At 49.1% G+C, this 15,675-nt stretch overlaps 1 protein-coding gene and 1 pseudogene across 3 annotated transcripts in view; both read right to left on the bottom strand.

The window, feature by feature from the left end:
* Positions 1–3,912: 3,912 nt before the first annotated feature.
* LOC542002 (potassium channel protein ZMK2) overlaps positions 3,913–15,675 on the bottom strand; it is a 35,493-nt gene continuing 23,730 nt past the window's right edge. The window contains exons 1-7 of one of the 3 annotated variants that reach the window (XM_008657199.4): positions 11,471–11,668; positions 6,568–6,784; positions 6,168–6,485; positions 5,534–6,091; positions 5,256–5,435; positions 4,473–5,160; positions 3,913–4,375 (exon numbers count right to left, since the gene is read on the bottom strand). In XM_008657199.4, the coding sequence (XP_008655421.1) occupies positions 4,215–4,375; positions 4,473–5,160; positions 5,256–5,435; positions 5,534–6,091; positions 6,168–6,485; positions 6,568–6,762 (2,100 nt within the window). In that variant the 5' untranslated portion in view covers positions 6,763–6,784; positions 11,471–11,668 and the 3' untranslated portion in view covers positions 3,913–4,214. Of the gene's footprint in view, positions 4,376–4,472; positions 5,161–5,255; positions 5,436–5,533; positions 6,092–6,167; positions 6,486–6,567; positions 6,785–11,470; positions 11,669–15,675 lie in introns of those variants that run through there. The other 2 variants (XM_020542325.3, NM_001111650.2) reach the window with 2 other exon arrangements.
* Positions 6,791–9,008, bottom strand: LOC103635626 (uncharacterized; annotated as a pseudogene).

Here is a 15,675-nt window from a genome sequence, read left to right as displayed (position 1 = left end):
ATTCTGAAAGGGATCCTTCTCCGTGAAGGAAGCGGGCCCCGAGCCCCCCTACTGATCAGAGGTTCGAAGGCTGGCCCCTCGGAAGGGTTCAACAGCCGCCTCAGAGCACTCGGGCTCCGCGCCCACTACTGATCAGAGGTTCAAAGACCGGCCCCTCAGAAGGGTTCAACGGTCGCCTCAGGCTACTCGGGCTTCGCGCCCACTACTGATCAGGGGTTCGTAGGCTGGCCCCCGAAGGGTTCGACAGCCGCCTCAGACGCAGAGCGAGGGATGACCCTGGGTACGTTCGATACATAACCAAGGCTCGGGCTACTCTCCCGAGGTACCCTAGGACATTTCCGAGACCAACGGGAACGATTTTGTAACGGAATCCCATCAGAGGGAGGCATCGAGCCCTCGGACCCCGTCAAAGGGGGACCGGGTCCGGCAAATCACCCGCAGGTACTTTGGAGCGCGCCTCCGGGCCACTAGCCGACCCCTAACGAATGGGCACGGGCGTCCACTCGGATTACCCGTTAGCAGCTCACTGGAGACACCATGTTCGGCGCCCTCCAAGGGCAACATGGCGCTTTTCCCCCCCTCCTCCTTGCGGAAAGGCGCCGCAGGGGCGTATGTAAAAAGTCGAGTCTGTCATTGACTGTCCTCTCGCTCTGTGCGAAGGCTCGGGGGCTGCTCTCGCAAACCCGGCTCTGGCCAAACCGTTGACAGCATCAACATACCAGCCCGAGAACTTGGGACTCGAATGTGCACCCGGGCTACGGCCAGTTCGCATGAGGGAACAACTAGACCGGCCGAAGCATCACGAAACGCATTAAGACCTCGAAGGAGTCAAACCACTCCTCCGAGGCCTCGGGGGCTACACCCGGCGGGTGCGCTCGCGCGCACCCACCGGAACGAAACGCAACCGAGAAAGGCCGGTCCCCTTGCAAAAAAGTGCGACAAAAGCCTCCAAGCGAGTATTAACACTCCCTTCGAGGCTGGGGGGCTACTGTCGAGGACCATAATTAGGGGTACCCCCAAGACTCCTAATCTCAGCTGGTAACCCCTATCAACACAAAGTTGCAAAGGCCTGATGTGTGCGATTAAGTCAAGGCTCGATCCACTCAAGGGACACGATCTCGCCTCGCCCGAGCCCAGCCTCGGGCAAGGGCAGCCGACCCCGGAGGATTCACGCCTCGCCCGAGGGCCCCCTCAAGCAACGGACGCACCTTCGGCTCGCCCGAGGCCCAGTCTTCGCCAAGAAGCAACCTTGGCCAGATCGCCACGCCGACCGACCGTATCGCAGAAGCATTTAATGCGAAGATGGCCTAACACCTTATCCTGACGCGCGCCCCTCAGTCGACAGAGCCGGAGTGACCGCAGTCACTTCGCCGCTCCACTGACCAGCCTGACAAGAGGACAGCGCCGCCTGCGTCGCTCCAACTGATGTGCCGCTCGACAGAGTGAGGCTGACAGCAGCCAAGTCTGGCTTCGGGCGCCACAGGAAGCTCCGCCTCGCCCGACCCGAGGGCTCGGACTCAGCCTCGGCTCCGGAAGACGACGAACTCCGCCTCGCCCGACCCAGGGCTCGGACTCGGCCTCGGCCCCGGAAGACGACAGACTCCGCCTCGCCCGACCCAGGGCTCGGACTCGGCCTCGACTCCGGAAGATGACGAACTCCGCCTCGCCCGACCCCAGGGCTCGGACTCGGCCTCGACTCCGGAAGACGACGAACTCCGCCTCGCCCGACCCCAGGGCTCGGACTCGACCTCGACCTCAGAAGACAGACTCGACCTCGACCTCGGAGGAGCCACCGCCTCGCCCGACCCAGGGCTCGGACCGACCACGTCACAGGGGGGCCATCATTATCCTACCCCTAGCTAGCTCAGGCTACGAGGAACAAGACCGACGTCCCATCTGGCTCGCCCCAGTAAACAAATAATGATGGCGCCCCGCGTGCTCCATGATGACGACGGCTCTCAGCCCCTTACGGAAGCAAGGAGACGTCAGCAAGGACTCGACAGCCCCGACAGCTGTCCTTCCGCAAGGCTCCAGCGCTCCTCCGACGGCCACGACATCACATGAACGGGGTGCCAAAACCTCTCCGGCTGCCACGACGGCATGTACTTTGGGCACTAGCTCCTCTCTGCTAGACACGTTAGCACACTGCTACATCTCCCATTGTACACCTGGACCCTCTCCTTACGCCTATAAAAGGAAGGTCCAGGGCTCTCTTACGGGAAGGTTGGCCGCGCGGGGAGGACGGGACGGCGCGTGCAGACCTCTCGCTCCCTCCCACGCGGACGCTTGTAACCCCCTACTGCAAGCGCACCCGACCTGGGCGCGGGACAACACGAAGGCCGCGGGTTTCCCCTTTACGCATGTCTCCCTCTGGTTTCCCCCCTTCGTGCTCCGTCTCGCGCCGACCCATCTGGGCTGGGGCACGTGGCGACAATTTACTCGTCGGTCCAGGGACCCCCCGGGGTCGAAACGCCGACACATAGACCAATTTAACTCATAGACATAGTTCATCAATCATTAGTTTAACTCATAGGCTATAGACACCACACATACATATAACATGTTCATCAATTATTATATTAAATGATATACATATAGTTTCATTTTGTTGAAATGTGGTAGCTCGTTTAGCTCGTGAGCTAGCTCAACGAACCGAGCTAGGATGTCAGCTCATCTCGTGAAAAATTTAAACGAACTGATCTGAGCCGACCTGACCACGAACCGAGTAAGCTCACGAACCACGAGCATTTCGTCCAGCACTACTTTCCATCAACTTACACATTTGAATATACATATAATATAACTTGAGCTGATAAGGGATTTAAGTGTTAGATGCACAATCACAGTTGAATCACGATCTAAAGACCTATAAAGCTAGTTTGTACATTTACATCTTGTACAATAGGCATGGTCTTCCTAGACTAGGGATCTATTTGTTTCGGCTTATAGAGTATATAATCCGTATTATAATCTGTTTAGATTATAATTTGTATGTAGTTGTTTGACAGTCTGGATTATACCAATGCTGATTATTATTATCTAAGACACAAAGTCAATAATGCCCTTGTTTAGATCTGTTTTGAATGAAAGCATTTTGGTAGTGGAGACAATTTCATCCATACGCGGCACCAGCCTTGTTGCCATTATTTTTGTTATAATCTTCATACAACTATTGATAAGACTGATTGGTCTAAATAGATCTATCCTGTCAGGGTTCTCCCTTTAAGGTAGAAGAACAATGTTTGCCTCATTGACAAGATGCAAACTTTTGCATTTATGATGATAAAAATCATTGATCGCTTTGGAAAGGTCTTCTCTAATCACCTCAAAACAGTCCTCGTAGAAAAGCTCTATAAAACCGTCAGGTCTAGGCGCTTTCTCTGAATGCATGCCCATAACCGCATTCCTGATCTCATCATCATTGATCATGGTGTCCAACTCGGATAACTCAAAAGGCGAGTAGCCCAGATTTTCCCAACGAACAACACTGTTCCTCCTGCCTCTAGTGCCAAGGATCTCAAGGAAATGTCTATGAGCCTCTTGTAGCTTATCTTCCTGACTAGTTAACAGGCAGTCTCCACGATTCAGGGATCTGATAAAGTTTTTTCTTTTTCTGTGATTGGCCATCAAATGAAAAAATGTGTTCGCATCACCCAACTGCACACAGGTCTGTCTGGAATATTGTCTAGCAATTGATAATTGGATGCCTGCAAGGCCAAGAATTTTGATTTTTAGCCTTTTCCTGAAGTCAGGTTCCTCACTAGAAAGTATTCTATTTTTATTGTGCCTTTTCCAGCATGGTAAGGACAATCTTAATGATAGCCAATTGCACTTTGATGTTACCGACCGTGCGTCAGCTCCAAGCTTTAAGGGCTTTGGCGGTGCGGACCATTTTAACATGTAGCCGAAGAATGACATCAGAGGAGTTAATTGTGGCCGTCCAAGCTTGTTGAACTACATCTTTGAACCCGTCAGTGTGTACCCAATAGGATTCAAAATGAAACCCCTTATAGAAATTACAAGAAGAATGACCTTGCATTAATAACGGACAGTGGTCCGAACTCATGGTACACATTGCCTGCAAATTAGTCGCTCGATAGAGCTCATGCCACTCAGTAGTTGCCATCAATCTATCAATCCTAGACATCGTAGAAGCACAATACTCTTGTACTGTATTCTATATTTAGCCTCCAATTATCTTGGGAGGAACCAAATCACTCGCACGACAGCCAGTCCATTGATGCCAGCCGCCTCAGATCTTCTTCGGTGACCATGAACAGCTTGTCGTTGTCCCGGATCACGTCGATCGAGTCGATCTCCGCTCCTTCGTCGCTCACGATCAACGCCTTCTCCGCGTCAACTTTCAGTTTCTCACCTGAAGGAAAAGAAAGTGCGATAGCATACTTCAGCACTGCAATTAATTTCCCACTGGAACTGCAATTAACTGAATGAACTCTGCTTTCTTCGCCTACCGACGATGGCTCTGAATTCTTCCATGGTGCCTGGTAGGTTGATCAGCTTGCCAGCTTCAGAGGTGCGGTTTCTGAGGAAAGGGTGGCCCTTGTATACGCTCACCCGAGGCCAGCGCTGGCTGTCCGAACTTGTGCTCTGTAATCTTCCTGGACGGCTGTGCCCCGACGAGCCGCCGTTCGGGACCACCGCTGGCGAGTCGTGGATCGTTATCGAGTGGCCGAGCTCCCGCTTCTGCAGCAGCTCGCGCAGCTCGGTGGGCGACATTGCTAGCCGCGCGGCGCCAGAGCCGGAGCCTGAACCTGAGCCGTCGTCGTCGAGGCTCGCCTTGTCCACGCTGGCCCCGTTCAATATCAGGAACCTGGCCGCATCCGCGTGGCCCTCGGCCATCGCGACGCGCAGCGCGGTGGCGCCGTCGTGGTCCTCCGAGTCCACGTCCAGGCCGAGCTTGAGGAGCTCCTGGAGCGCGCCGAGGTGGCCGCGGCGCGCCGCGAGGCACATCACGTCTCCGCCGGCGCGCGGGTTCGACGCGCGCCCGAATTGGTACAGGAGGTTGAAGGTCTTGTGGTGCCCCGCCGCGATGGCGTTCCACATCGCCGTGTTGCCCTGCGCGTCCCTGATGTTCACATTGCACGCGTGCTTGAGTAGCACCAGCACGCAGTCCTCGTACCCCTTGGACGCCGCGATGTGCTGCGAGTGTCATCGCCAAGAACAGCGTCCGGATCAAACGGCCGTGCACGAACCACGAATGCAAATGCTCTGGATTCGTGTGTGTGTTCGCTTACCAATGCTGTTCTGCCCTTGGCGTCACCGACGTCGGCGTCCTTGCCTGCCCTGAGGAGGTCCTCGAGTAAGCCGCTGTTTCCCATCGCGGCGACCGTCAGCACATTCGCGTCGTCGTCGTGCTCGCCGGTGTTGTCTCCCAGCAAGTCCTCGACCTTCATGCCATGCATCTCGACCTGATGCTGCAACACACACGGAAACAAGCAAGGCGACCGTTTCAGTGATCAGTTGATCACCGTCCACACCACCACATAGAAGGTTTGTTCGGACTTCGGACAACCTTGAGGAAGTTCTTGATGACGACGACGCTGTCTTCGGGCCTGCTCTGCATGGCCTCCTTGAGCGTAGCCTGCTTCAGCCGCAGCAGCTGGCTGAGAGTCCTCGTCCGGAACGTGAAGGCCTGCGCCCGGTCGCTCAGCGCGCTCACCTCGCCGAAGATGTCCCGCGCCCCCAGCGTGGCCTGCACCTGCTCGTAGATGCCGTCGAACAGTATGACCTCCACCTCGCCGGAGACGACGACGTACACGTCGTCCGGGGCCTCGTTCTGCACTATCACGTCCTCCTTGGGCGGGATGTACTCCGGTTTCATCTTGGTGACCAGGGACAGGAGCATTTCTCTTGAGACCCCCCTGAAGAGGTAGACGTCCTTGACGACCGGCACGAAGAGGTGCTCGCAGATGCTCTTGCAGATGGACTTGGGCAGCTGGTCCATGAGCTGCTGCTGGTTCAGGCTCTCCGCCCTGAACTTGAGGCACATGTAGGCCAGGATCTGCTGCTTCAGCCGCGGAGGCAGGTGGTTCCGGCCCACGAAGCTCGACGCCGCCCTGATGCTGTTCCTCTGCATCCAAATGCAAGTCGATCGTGTCATTCGTTTTGCATACTACAGGCCAAGGCCAAGAGCGAGCAGCGCTTACAAACTCCATGGTGCGGCGGGTGCCCTCGACGACGAGGTTGGTCATGTTGCCGATGAGGTAGGCGGTGAGCCCGAGGTTGAAGAGCATGTAGAAAATGTTGAAGATCATCTCGACGTTGTTCTGGGCGTGCAGGTCGCCGTAGCCGACGGTGGTCATGGTGGTGATGGACCAGTAGATGGAAGAGATGTAGCGGATCCGCAGGCTGGCCTGCCGGAAGTTGGGGATCACCGCGCCGATCCACGTCTTCTGCCGGTCCGGGTACCGGTCGGCGATCAGGTAGTACAGGCACCCGGCGCAGTGGACCAGGAACAAGGTCACCTGAGCTTGAACGCGCGGCGCCAAATGGTTCAGAATCCGGTCATCGGAATTCGGAATTGCGCGGTGACAAAATGCTACCAACCGCGACGAGACGCGCGCTGCGGATCCAGAAGTAGCTGAAGCGGATGTCCTTCTCGAGCCTGGTGAAGAACTGCTTGACCCTTCGCAGACGCCAAAGGCGTAGGACGCCCAGCATACTGTACACGGCGTTTTCCCTGACCTCGCCGGTGATGAGGTAGGCAAGGCCCTGGAACGGGATCGTCGATGCCACGTCCATGATGAAGAACGTCGATAGGTACCTACGGGTGCAGCGCACAACAACAAACCTCGCAGCGTCAATTGCTTGATGAAGTAAGTCAAGTAACTATTCTGTTTCCTGATTTTTTGAGGCATTGTTTTTCTTCATTGAATGGGGAAAAGATCAATCAATATTCAATGAAGGCTCTGTTTGAGTAATCTGTGATATGGCCCATCTACCCTTGAGATAGAAGACATAGTTGAGTAGTATATTGAATTTATTAGAGTTCGTTTGAATGTAGATATTGAAGATATTAGATTTGAATTAGATTCAATACTAAATGTGTCTAGTATTAAAAACAAGTTTCAATACAAATTTGTTGTTTGGATGTATCTAGAATTGCAATTCCATCCAATACATAGAGTCTTGGCTCCAAATTGGGAGAGACTTTTTAGTTAAAGTCCAATTCCAAGAAATTGAGCTTTAATTCTAACTCTGAATTCATTAGACAATAACACAACAGAATTCAGAAATCCTGATTTCAATTCCAAATTGCAATCTTGAAAATCTATATACAAATGGGGTTTAAATATTTTAATTAGTGTAATGAATATAGTAAGACACAAATTTTATATATATCCATTGTATCAGTGTGTCTTAATTATACCTTATGCTCAAAGTATACTGCAAGATGTTCAAATTTGTATATGTCCTAAGCCTAGGATCTTCTATGGATTTCTCATAGTCTTTTGTTTTTTATTACCAAACATCGTGGATAGCGTTTATGGCTTAGATCATCTCAAACAGTGACTTAAATTAGTGTCCTATTTCAAAATATAGGGTTTAACTCATAAAAACGGCTCCAACGTCCTATTTTACAAAAAAAATCAAAAAATAGGGCTACGAAGTGACCTAAATATACTACACCCTAAACTAGTGTCTTATCCTTGTTTTCTACATTATTCTCAATATTTTCTTTCCGAATAATACAGTTTACCTCATAAAATACATGATTTAGAGTTTAACTGTCAGAGCGTGATTTATTTTTAATATCCTAAACACTTTAAATTATAGTATTTTAATTTTAGGAACACTATTTTAAGTCACCTTTGAAAGATTCTCTTACTACAAGACATATGAATCACGTTTTCCATACGCTTGGACACCATTTCCTGCTCCTTCCGGAAATCTCGCAAACATCGGATTCAGGATCCGTTTGACATAGTTTCTTTAATAGTTTCAAGGGATATTTAAAGCTATTTTTTGGGCTAAACGTACTGTTTTCAAACGGTTTTCCAAATAGAGCTTCCGGTAACAAATATGCTAGATGTTAGATGGAGCTAAAAGTACTAGCTCGTCATAATTCACCTCTTTCGGATGTATTTTTTTTGAACATAATGACAGGAGCTCGCCTCCCAATTAAGAAGAATGGAATTGATCCAATTTTAAGAAAAACAGGGTCCAAAACCTACAGAGCGCACGGTAGAAAAACCGACAAAGGCCCTAACAAACAACCTAGACAACGACAGCCTCCCACACACAAACACATCTAGAGTCATCGTTGCCAAGCTCAAACACAAGAGACGAGCAGCTCCGACTTTCCAAGATGAGCCACATGCTGCCAAAGCAACTCGACGACGCCTACATCCAGACACCTACAAGGAATAAGACCGCGGCGCGCCATCATTGCCAAGCCTCGGCACACCCCACACGAGTCAGCTCCGATTCTTCACCACGAGCAAAGATCCACAACGCCGAACTCCGGGAGCAACCAGACGCCTAAAGCGACAATGGCCCCAACACCATCGAGCCAAGAGGAGTGACGAAGATCCTCCACAACGCTGACGAACACACAAACTCGAGGTCTTCTGGGCCGCGCCTTCGAGAGGGAGAAACGACGTCGAAAAGCCGTCGTCGCCCGCCTGGTACCAACCAAGCAAGGTTTCTCCAAAGACCTAGCAGAGAAGAGTAGATCGCTAGCACCAAGGAGAAAGCTGGAGGGTCAGCCACGCCGATGTCACCCCGCCAAGCCACCGCGCGTTGTCACCTTCTGTTGTCCGCTGACGCACCAACCCAGCAATCCCAACCCTCATAGCCCAATGCTGGTCGAGCACCAGCGAGAGACCCCAAGAAGGCCGAGGTGAGGGTTCCCGCATGGTGGCGAGAGGTCCAAAAACGACACCCTCAATACGGTAGGGGTGGCGCCCGTGGGCGTCACCGCTGTCCGCCCGCAAGCGGGCATGGCGTTCGCCAGATGACCTCCCATCACACGCCCCAACGCACGGTGCCAGCCACCCCTGCCCACATCACAGGCCGAAACGAGAGGCGGAGAGATGAATCTAGCCGGAGAGGCTCAAGATCCAACCAACAGCCCCACGACCCACCACCTGCAGAAGGCGCCACTGACAGCTGCAGATCAGCCGATGGCCAACGCCCCCGACCCAGGCACCCGCTACAAGCATAGGCAAGCCATGCCACCGCCGCAGCGGAGCAGCCGCGCGCTTGGGCACCGACGCCGCTGGCAGCCACAGCCACGCGAGCGCGCGAGCACCGCCGCCGCCACCACGACCGCAGCAGCCGCAAGGCCACCTACCCATGCCAGCAAGGAGGAGCGGCATATGGTGACCAGCCTCCCAGATCCGGCCAGCCAGCCCGCTAATTCGGCCTTCCCAACGCGGATCAGGTCGTCGGCCACCTCCAGGAAGAGGGAGGTGTGGAGAGGGTGGAAGAAGGGAGGGAAATGAGTGAGAGAGATGTGCCACCGCCGCCCTGCTCGCTGCTCGCCGAACTTCCAGCGAGTTGCTCCGGCGACGGCGGGTGAAGACCGGCGGCGATGAGTGGAGTTGGGCGGGGTCGAATGGGAGCCGCCCGTGTCACCCAGAGGGGGATGACGCGAGGAGCTTAGTCTGCTTCTGTGTACCTATACCTTTGATACTTTCGAGGTTGGTGTTCGTCCAGAAGTCCCGCCGCCGCTCTCCTCGCTGCTCGCCGAACTTCAAGTGAGCTGCTCTAGCGACGGCGGGGTGAAGACCGACAGCGGTGGGTGGAGTTGGGCGGGGTCAAACGGGAGCCGCCCGTGTCGCCCAGAGGGGGACGACGCGGGGGCCTTAGTCTGCCTCTATGTACCTATACCTTAGATACTTTCGAGGTTGGTGTTCCTCCAATCCTCCCTTTTAGATGTACTAAAAGAAACGATTGTACTAAATTAAATGCTTTTCTATAACATGTTTATTAGCTTATTCAACGAAAATGCTTATGAAGCCTAATAGAGAAAAAACAATCCACTAGTAATGTGGAGCAGTAACAAACATAGTCTCTACTCTCAATTCGCGTTAGGCCGACTACAATTCCATTATATGAACTTGGGCTTCCTTGTACGTGTACCCTACCGAATAGAAGACCGACCCAACAATCAAACACAAGTGAGGCGTGAGGTAGAGGAACTCTCTGCCAAGGGCAGATCTAGAATTTTTGTATGACCCAGACCTAACCTATTGAATTTCATTCCTTTAGGACTAGTGACAACCCCATTTTTTCAAGTAATTTTTATTTTCTCAAGAAAAATATAAATCCTTTAAGAAAATAGAGTTACCAGACTAGTCTTAATGGAACAAATAGAGACTCATATGAAGCTAATGAGATCAAGCCCTGGGCTTTGGACGGGATGGCTGGGGTGTAGATCTGCCCTTGCTCTCTCCGTCACATGTGATGTTTTTTTCATGCGCTTTACAGTTATAAATTTGTCTTATATTTTCTCAAATGATAGATATAAAGATACACATACTGTTTCGGATTCAATGTTTTTCACTTTTTTCGTTGTAGGGGGCAAACAATGCACAAATTGATTGGATTAGGATGTTTTTCACATTTTTGAGGTCTCCTCCTTTGTTTGCATTGCATTTGTTTTTATTGCATATATTACTCGTGCTACCAGTTGCGCTACTTGGATGTGGTGATTTGTGATTATAGGAAGTGAGTGAAAGTATTTACCTACTTATAAGAACACCACACACCAAGTTGTATCAATGTTGCAAGAGGAGGAGGCTTGAAGCTTTTTATAGACATCCAAGTAGCTAAGCCGGGTTTGGGTTGTACCTCAGCTAACAAGGGAAATCCAGCTAAGCCGAGATCTACAGTCAACCAGGTCTACTTTCCCACTTAGATTTATTAATTAGCTTTGTTTGTGCTGATACTTATTGAGAAATTTTATAGAGCCTATTCACCCATCCCTAGGCATCAAATCAGTCCTTCCAATTTGTATAAAACGAAGTCTCATGGTTAAGCTTAATCGTTTGTGATAATCAATGTCTACAACATGTGAGATACCATTTGAGCTACTCCGCGAGCATGGCTCAGACTCTTCTTGGTCATCACATGTTCTTGAAATTATGTGGACCATGAGTCCGATTGGTGTGGATTTTGTTATTTCAAGCATTATGTGCCTGCAACTTAATGCTCAAGTTATAACATACTATTGAGAACAATGTGTGTAGAGATCATTGATTGGATTATTCTTTATGATGGTGAGCTCATCGAGGATGCTCATCTCATTTGGGCCAAACTTTGTGAAAAGTTTGGACATCACAAATGTAATGAGGAGCATGGCAAGGACAAGGCCAACACCACCATTACCAGTGCATTACCCTACTATAAGAATAAGGAAGAAAAATTGAGCAAACAATCATGGATTACTTGCTACCACACTAGCATACCTAGCCAGGGTGGGTGTGTATGTCAACAAAGCTACCTTATCGATTAGGCTAGATTCTAGTGCTGGTGAAGCCGACTCTTTCGATGTTGTTGCTTCTCTGTAAGACTTGGATCTTCTTTGAGCCAAAGAGTCCACCTCTACAACAGTGGATCTTCCCACCACACTTGCTTTATGAGTAAGAAAAGCAAAAATAAAAAGATGAAACAAGTGGTGATTGATGAGAAGATGGTGAAAGAACAAGAGGAAGAACATAAAGTTGAAACTAAAATTGAGGGTAGCTATACCCTTGATTATCTTCGTGAATCTTGTTGAAAATAATGATGAACCTGAGATGGAGAATGAGAAACAAGAGCAATCTGTTGAGAGACAAGAAGAGTTTTTCATCTCCAAGTTGAAAGAAGTAAATGCAACAACTTTAAGGTATAAAAAGTTTTCAATTGAGCATGATTTGGTTACTAACTCTTTGAGTGTTGCTCAATTATAAAAGGACAATAATGAGTTCAAGGAAGAATTAGTTTAGCTCTCATGCAAGTATGGAACCCTACAAGCCAACTATGGCCAGCTTAAGTCTTCTCATGAGAACTAATGGATTCTCATATTATGCTTGAGGTGGCTCATGAGGTTGTAACTACATTAGTAAAATTAACTCCACCACTCTGTCTCACACACACTTGTGTATTATCTCAATTAAATATTTCATGTGTTAACAAGTGTGTTTCCTAAGCAAGCTAATCTTTGTTTCAGAAAAAATCCATAGAAAACAAAGAGCTTAAAGAAGACATTGAGCCGGTAAAGAAAAATGTGATTCAATTGAAGGGTAAGAAGAAAACACAATCTTAAGGTATCCGTGATAACATGGTGAAGGAGTATGAGAAGGTTTCAATTCTTGCTTCTTCCACAACCTAACAAAAGAATCACATTTCTAGCAATGGCAACATGATCCACTTGCAAGAGTGGTGCTACGACAAGGGTGAGATCTGATGGTGACTCCTTGGGCAACGATAGCCTAGATCGAGCAACGTTCAACATGTTGGCCCCCATGCAGACGTTGTACCACCAGCACGAGATCTTGATCAACATGGCACCAGCCCTGGAATACCTCCACCACGAGTGCAAATGGTGTGTGTGTGGATAAAAATGCACGCGCCAGGGAGAAACCTCGCGCGAGGAATGTACGCAAGCATGGCACTCCACACATTTTTTTCATACAGAGGTTGTATTTTTCCATGTGCTAAAAGATTGAAAGAGGTTGATGGTCAAGTGTTTTATCCTACCAAAACCTTGATCGAGTTTGTTCCAAGAATTCTTGGAGATGCTCTTAGGACCATTTTTTATAAGAATCGTTTTTCTCTCATTCAATGAAATAATCTAGTAGCAAAAAATCATAATTTATTGCCACGTTTGTTTTGGATTTTCACCGTCAGAATAGAATTTTGGCAGCCAAATGCATTGCTTCTCAGTGCGCTTTTGCGAGAATCGTTTCTGCGAAAATCGCTCAAATCAACGTACATGCAGAGTCCGTCTAGTCATTGTGACGGGAAAATCTGTCACTTCTTAAACCCTAAATCGTGTAGATTCCTTCATCTTTATCCACATGCAAGTCTTACGATATCCAAATTCTCGCGACAGCTATATTTGTTGGATTTATGGGCTAGGCCCAATTGAGAAATTCAATTAAATCCTAGAAAAATCTCAAAAACCCATGTATGGGTATGGCTAGGGAATGGTGGAACAAATAGTGCCATATTATCAGTCCAAGTGGAGTGGAACTAGTTTAAATATGAAGGCTACACTCACTCACCAAGTCATGGATGAGAGGAGAGAGTGTGGAGAACCACACACGCGTGCGCGCTCGCTCGCCTCGCCTGGCCAGGGCGGGGCAGGGTGGGGCGAAGGGCGCGGGCGCACGACCTGCAAGTGAATGGTCCACCGAAATCCGGCCCCTCACCTTGCGGGGCGCGACTTCCTTTTGCCATTTTATTTTTTGGTTACTTGGCTGTTAAGTTTAGAGCCCTAACCGATCGTGATAAGGATCTGAGCTGTTATCGGAATGTGAGTCTATCGGTTCGTGGATAATGTGCAGATCGGATCGCGGATCGTTATCGGTTCGCGGACACGACCCTATATAAGGCGCCTGGCAGCCAGCGTCAAACCCATCCCATGACAAGTTAGGTTTTCGCCTCTACTCACAACTGCGCTGCCATCGTAGTTCTCTTCATCCCGCCCGCTGACGTGCATCTGCGTTCGAGAGAGCAGGTCTCCGAAACCCTTCACCTTCGAGATCCTACACTGGGAGAGGGCGAATAAGGTTTTTGGGAAGCATCCTTACGCGACTGCTCACGATCTTGTCGTCGACCCTGCTGCTTCGACATCATCGGCCCCGCTGCTTCGACGTCGTCGACCATGCTCCTTTCGGCCCACGTCGTCTACCAGTATGTTTGATCAGTACGCATCATCTGATTTGACCTTATACTTTAGTTCATCTGTTATGGTAGAGGTGTGTTGCATTTTTATGATTATGCTGTTAGGTAACCTGCTAGCTTACTTGTTGTGGAATAGACACCTAGACTATTTATTATTGGTCATTATTTATATTTGAAATTTAATCTGGAAAATGTCTAATATTTCAACAATCCAAAAACCTTATTGTAGACAATTTCCTGGTTTAACTATGGCTGGATTCGCCGACGCGTTGAAGCCAGAAAAATTCACTGGTATGCACTTTAAGAGGTGGCAAGTCAAGGCCACGCTCTGGCTTACTGCTATGAATGTGTTCCATGTTAGTAAAGGCAAACCTAAGGGCGTACTGACTCCTGAAGAGGAGAAAAAGTACGACCAGGCCAATACTATCTTTACGGGAGCAGTTCTTAGCGTCCTTGTTGACTGTCTGGTTGATGCGAATATGCAGCACACAGACGGAAAAGAGTTGTGGGATGCACTTACTACTAAGTATGGTGCATCAGATGATGGCAGTGACCTGTATATCATAGAGAGCTTTCATGATTATAAGGTGGCTGGTAATCGCTCTATTGTAGAGCAAGCTCATAAAATACAGTGTATAGCCAAGGAACTCGACCACCTTAAGATTGTCCTTCCTGACCGATTTGTGGCTTGATGCATTATTGTAAAGTTGCTTTCTACGTGGAGGAACTTCGCCACATCTCTGAAACATAAGAGACATGAGGTATCAGTTGAAAATCTGATAGCGTCTCTAGATGTTGAGGAGAAAGCTCGGGCTAAGGACACGGGATCTAAAGGAGGCGAGGGCCACTCCAGCGCCAACATGGTTCAGAAGAACCACAACAAGGACAAAGGGAAGAAAAAATCTAACAAGCCCAACAAAACTACCAACTTCAAGAAGAAGAAGAACAAGGCTGAACTGACATGTTTCGCATGTGGTGAGACGAGTAATTTTGCCAAGGACTGTCCTGATCGAGCGGATCGACGTGGCAAAAAGGGCAATGTTAACATAGTGGTCGCTAGCAATGAGGGAGACAAAGGGTATGGTAATCTACCTTTCATCTTCTCAGTATTTCAATCACCTAGTTGGTGGCTTGATACTGGTGCTAATGTTCATGTGTGTTCTGACATTAATTTGTTCTCTTCTTATCAGGCTGCCCGGGATTCCTCCGTCCTAATGGGGAATGGGTCACATGCTTCTGTTCATGGCATTGGCACAGTGGATCTGAAGTTTACTTCGGGAAAGATCGTGCAGCATGTCCCATCTATACACAAGAATCTCGTTAGCGGAACCCTATGTAGAGATGGGTTCAAGGTAGTTTTGGAGTCCAATAAAATAGTTGTCTAAGTCTAGACAATTTATTGGTAAAGGCTATGATTGTGGAGGCTTGTTCCGCTTTTCTCTGTTAGATTTCAATAATAAGTCTGTGAACCATATTTGCGCTAATGTTGATGATCTTGCGAGTATTTGGCATTCTCGTTTGTGTCATATTAATTTTGGCTTTATGTCTCGGCTTTCCACCATGAGTTTAATTCCGAATATCACCATAGTCAAAGGTTCTAAGTGCCATAGTTGTGTGCAGTCGAAGCAACCTCGAAAGCCTCATAAGGCTGCTGAGGAGAGACACCCGTCACCTCTAGAACTCATACATTCTGATCTTTGTGAGATGAATGGTGTGTTGACAAAAGGTGGCAAGAGATACTTCATGACATTGATTGATGATGCGTCTAGATTTTGCTACGTATACTTGCTAAAAACTAAAGATGATGCTTTAGACTAC

The sequence above is a fragment of the Zea mays genome, chromosome 8 (genome assembly GCF_902167145.1).
Source record: "Zea mays cultivar B73 chromosome 8, Zm-B73-REFERENCE-NAM-5.0, whole genome shotgun sequence".
NCBI classification, from domain to species: domain Eukaryota; kingdom Viridiplantae; phylum Streptophyta; class Magnoliopsida; order Poales; family Poaceae; genus Zea; species Zea mays.
Note: the sequence above shows the minus strand (reverse complement) of the source record. Positions and strands in the feature narration are given on the sequence as shown.